We start from the raw sequence: 4685 nt of genomic DNA on the forward strand, positions 1-4685 counted from the left end.
ACAATATTGTATCACACTTGTGTACATTCCCATTAAGGTAATCCAGGAATATATAGAATGGGTGTTTATGTAACCTGTTTAAAAAACAACAATAACAAAAACAACAACAAAGACCAAATTGGAGCACTGACTTTAAACCTGTTCTTGGCGACATCTTATGGTTAGAATTGTGTATTACAACTTACTATACAGCTGACGGTCATTTCGGATAATTGCGTTTTAGATTTTAGACTACAATTTAAATTAAATTATTTGTTATATATTTTGAAAAGCCAATTGACGCAAATACAATTTATAGAAATGTTATTATTTATTAAAAAAAAAAAAAAGTCGCACCCGGAAGTAAACCAGAAAATCTTTTGTAATTCACTGTTTTTTATTATTTAGATAGAATATTATATTTAGATAAAATATTCATTCATAAATTATTATTTTTTAAACACTCCAAAAATCTGACGATTAAAGAAACATTTAAAGAACACTTAATACTGCATTAATTTTAATCTTTCGTTTGCGGTCTGAAAAACTACACGTCCCATGAGCACGCGCGCTACAAAAAAACAACAACGGACTAACCCGGAAGCATAATTACCGCTTCATCTTCACAAATCCAGAACTATTCACTGTAAACCCAATTGTAGATTATTCTTTTCTGATATTTAGTCCTTCTCAACTTCTTTTATGAACATGTAAAAACCTTTCAACTCTAAGGATTTAAAACCGTATATTATTATCGAATCCGTTGTAAGAAACCTTAAATGTTTTTTTATGACTTAGTGCTATTATTTTGTTATTTTTATTTATGATTTTTTTTTTAATTATCTGTATGCCACCTCTTTTAATTCTTCTCTTTATATCTCTCTTGTGGTTATTTCTTGATAACAGTTAACTATTTTCTTTGCAATAAAAAAAAAGCACGACTTCGTGCTGCCACCTGCTGGTCACACCGTGTCACGGCGACTTTGTTTTTGTTTTTCTATTTCTTTTCTAACGGGTGCATGCACGCTAAACAGTACACAATGCTGCCCCTTGCTGGTCAAATCGTGTTACTGCATGTGCTTCTTTAACGCTTTACAACGAAAAAAAAAATTTGATTAACCAGAGCGTTTGTCACATTTCTTTATATAACTATTTAAAAAAGCTCCAATCGAACGTAATAAAAAAAATAATCCAGAATGCCCAGATGAAAGAAAGGCGTCTTATTGGCCTAGAAGACTCCGCGCGTTCTATTTGACAAAATAAAAGTATGATTTTGAAAAGAAAAGTTTAAAAAGATAAAGGGATTAATTTAATTTGATATTAATAAATAAATACGGTTCGCAATAGATTACCGTACGGAACGTTTGAACACAAAGCAAACAAAGGACAGATTTTTCAGTGTAAATCCGCATTTCACTGCGCTTAGCTTCATAGTCCACATCGGACCTTTCCAATATGGCGAACGCGTGGACCCGGAAAAACACCGAAGATTTGAAGGTATTCCGAGTTACCAAGCTACTGTTGCCATGGCAACTCACAACTGGAATTAAAAACCCGATTTTCATAAATCGTAAATTATCGTAGATAAAACACGAGAGTACGATGGGAGTTTGCTGTTCACGGAAAAGCTCAGTTCATCCTGAGGGTAAATAAATACACTATTACAGATAAAATCACTTTTATAGAGATACAAATAAATAAATATTGTTCGTAATCAAAACATATAAATATCAAAAGTGTTCAAACATAATATAATATAAAATAATATAATTACAGTAAGGGTGACGACAATAATAAAAATTATAATTATAATAAGAATATTAATTGTATTTGACAACCGCCCAAGTTTTAGATATTAGACATTTTTTTTATTTTATTTAGAAAACTTTATAATATTATATCGCAATTTTTGAATGTGACAGAAATCTTCTGTAATACCATGGATATAATATTCTGTTGATTTTTTTATTTGTTTACATCTCTATCTGTCTGTCATTATTTGTATAATAGTAAGTAAATAAAAAATTTTTAAAATTACAAAAATTATTTTTCCCCAGATAAAATTAAAGACTCGAAGATTATCTTTGTTGTGGGTGAGTGAACACACACACACACACACACACACACACACACACACACACACACACACACACACACACACAAAGAGCTCTGTGAATTTCCCGCTAACAGATCGACTCCTTACTGTTTCGTTTCTTTCCTGATAACCCTGTGTGGTTCCTGCGCTCTTCAGGTGGCCCTGGCTCCGGTAAAGGCACTCAGTGCGAGAAGGTGGTGGGGAAGTATGGCTTCACACACCTGTCCTCTGGAGACCTGCTGCGTGCCGAGGTGGCGTCCGGGTCTGAGCGGGGCAAACATCTCCAGGCCATCATGCAGAAGGGAGAGCTGGTGCCTCTGGTGAGATGAGACCAGACACACTGACTTTATTCGCCTTATGACTTCAAGCTAACATCAAGCTTTATTTCATCACATGTAACAGGTTCTGTCTCTTCTTTGCACAGGACACCGTTCTGGACATGATCAAGGACGCCATGATCGCCAAGGCAGACGTGTCTAAGGGCTTCCTGATCGATGGATACCCTCGTGAGGTCAAGCAGGGAGAGGAGTTCGAGAAGAAGGTGATGATGCACATTACACATTTATCCTGTTTATAGCATGAACATGATAAATCCAGGAAGAAATTCATGTGACATAAATCACTTCCTAATTATTAATCAGACTTATTTATTAAATACCAAACCAAACGTATACTTAAACTTTTTTTTATATATTGCACAATATCTTTGATTATTTGTTGTGCTTTGTTCAGACTTGTTTTATTGACTTTGTAGTGACGTTGTGACAAATTATTATTATTATTATTATTATTCAAGAGAAAAATTATTCAGATATTATAAATTCTTCTTCTTGGTGCGTCTTTTTTTTTTGTGACAGTATATTTATTATTATTTTATATACATTTTATATTCTCTTTAATATTAATTAATATTATCTATTAATTGATATTATTATTATTATAATTTTTTTTTTTTTTTTTTTTTAGATAATTACCTGTGGTATTTATTTAGATTTGAAATCATGAGTCTGACATTTTACGTATTTCAAAAAATATGACAAAACAAATGACCCGTAATTTGGAAAGTGCTGTATCACACCATTTTTCTATCATTATAAACCGATCAGTGAGATCTGAGCTGTGCTGTATGTTTAGATTGGAGCTCCTGCACTGCTGTTGTACATCGACGCCAAGCCGGAGACGATGGTGCAGAGGCTGGTGAAGCGTGGAGAGACCAGCGGCCGCGCGGACGACAACGAGGAGACCATTAAAAAGCGTCTGGACCTTTATTACAAAGCCACCGAACCCGTCATTGCCTACTACGAAAGTCGAGGCATCGTCAGGAAGGTGAGGGGAACCTCGAACAGAAAGCTTCTGTCGTAATTTGTATTCACACAAGAATGTTTTCTGCATCGTGTTCATCAGAAGAAACATTGTAATGTTGTTTTATTGCAGCTCAATGATCTCATACAGTCTTATATTCTCAGGCAAGACTTTACTGGGAATTTTTCCTCCATTTTTTATTTATTTTTTTCAGATCGACTCGGAGCTCGCAGTGGACGAAGTGTTCAAACAAGTTTCCCAAGCGATCGATAAACTGAAGTAAAAAACCTGCTAAGATGAACTTTGCACTTTTGTCTGAGTCTTTATTTTGTATTTTCTTTTCTCAAACACCTGAAGGCGATGCCCGAAAAAAACAACAACCCCAAACACAAATCCACAGTAAAGCCAGCGGGAGACGCCGTCTGCCCGCTTTCACCTTAATGAATAGTTCATGCCGTTGTCACTGGAGACCACATCAGCACTTTCTCTTGTTCTGAACACCATTTGTATTCAGAACACCTCGCTCCTGTTTACACCTCGCGTACAGTTGTCAAGGGCGTCTGGTGTGTTTTGTCTTGTGTTGTGTAGTTTTGCTCTGACAGGCTGTACCGCATGTCCACACACACACACACACACACACACACACACACACACAAACACACACCGTGATCGATAGAGTTGCACTTCCTGCCTTAACACATCTTATGCTAGCGCTAACATCTATTCACATTAGGTCCTAAAAATGTGAATCTACCTGCTGAAGGAATCTTTAATATACATTTCAGAAATCCTGCACAAGTTAGGGTTAGTTTTATGTTAGATAACAAGTAATCAAAGTTTATTAAAGTCTTTACATTGGTTCAAACCACAAGTTTGTTCTCTCTAAAGCATTTAGCACGTGATGCTAAGTGGAAATAAGGTCATTTTAGCTGCAGGAATAATCTTTTCACTAATTGATCGACACATCTGAGAAAAATGTTGATATTCCCGACAATTTGGACTGATTTGTACCATTACTGAGTTTTTACATCGTCTCAAAACAGTTATGTCTCCATAATAAAATTTAAATTTGAATAATTTGAATTTGAATAGTTTGAATTTGAAACTGCAACTCGTACTATTTCCTGTTTGGCAGGAAGTGAAAATATGTTTCTATTAGCTGAAGAGTTCTTTTTTTCACTATTTTGTCAACACATCTGAGGAAAATGTTGATAGTCTAGATCTAGTGTTATTGAAAATGGGAATTTCTTTTATGTAAACATTCATTGATTGGTACTGTAGCAGTCATGCTTTGATTCAGATAAATAGT

The 4685-nt window shown here is 34.9% G+C and overlaps 1 protein-coding gene across 4 annotated transcripts in view; it reads left to right on the forward strand.

Annotated features, from left to right (window-relative positions):
• ak1 (adenylate kinase 1) overlaps positions 1 to 3677 on the forward strand; it is a 162012-nt gene extending 158335 nt beyond the window's left edge. For all 4 annotated transcript variants that reach the window (XM_083531405.1, XM_083531402.1, XM_083531403.1 and 1 more), the window contains exons 3-7: positions 2037 to 2072; positions 2231 to 2394; positions 2499 to 2615; positions 3209 to 3400; positions 3591 to 3677. In XM_083531405.1, coding sequence (XP_083387531.1) covers positions 2037 to 2072; positions 2231 to 2394; positions 2499 to 2615; positions 3209 to 3400; positions 3591 to 3659 — 578 coding nt within the window. In that variant the 3' untranslated portion in view covers positions 3660 to 3677. The remainder of the gene's footprint in view (positions 1 to 2036; positions 2073 to 2230; positions 2395 to 2498; positions 2616 to 3208; positions 3401 to 3590) is intronic.
• Positions 3678 to 4685: the final 1008 nt, after the last annotated feature.

The sequence above is a fragment of the Silurus aristotelis genome, assembly GCF_946808225.1.
Source record: "Silurus aristotelis genome assembly, chromosome: 26".
Taxonomy (NCBI): Eukaryota; Metazoa; Chordata; class Actinopteri; order Siluriformes; family Siluridae; genus Silurus; species Silurus aristotelis.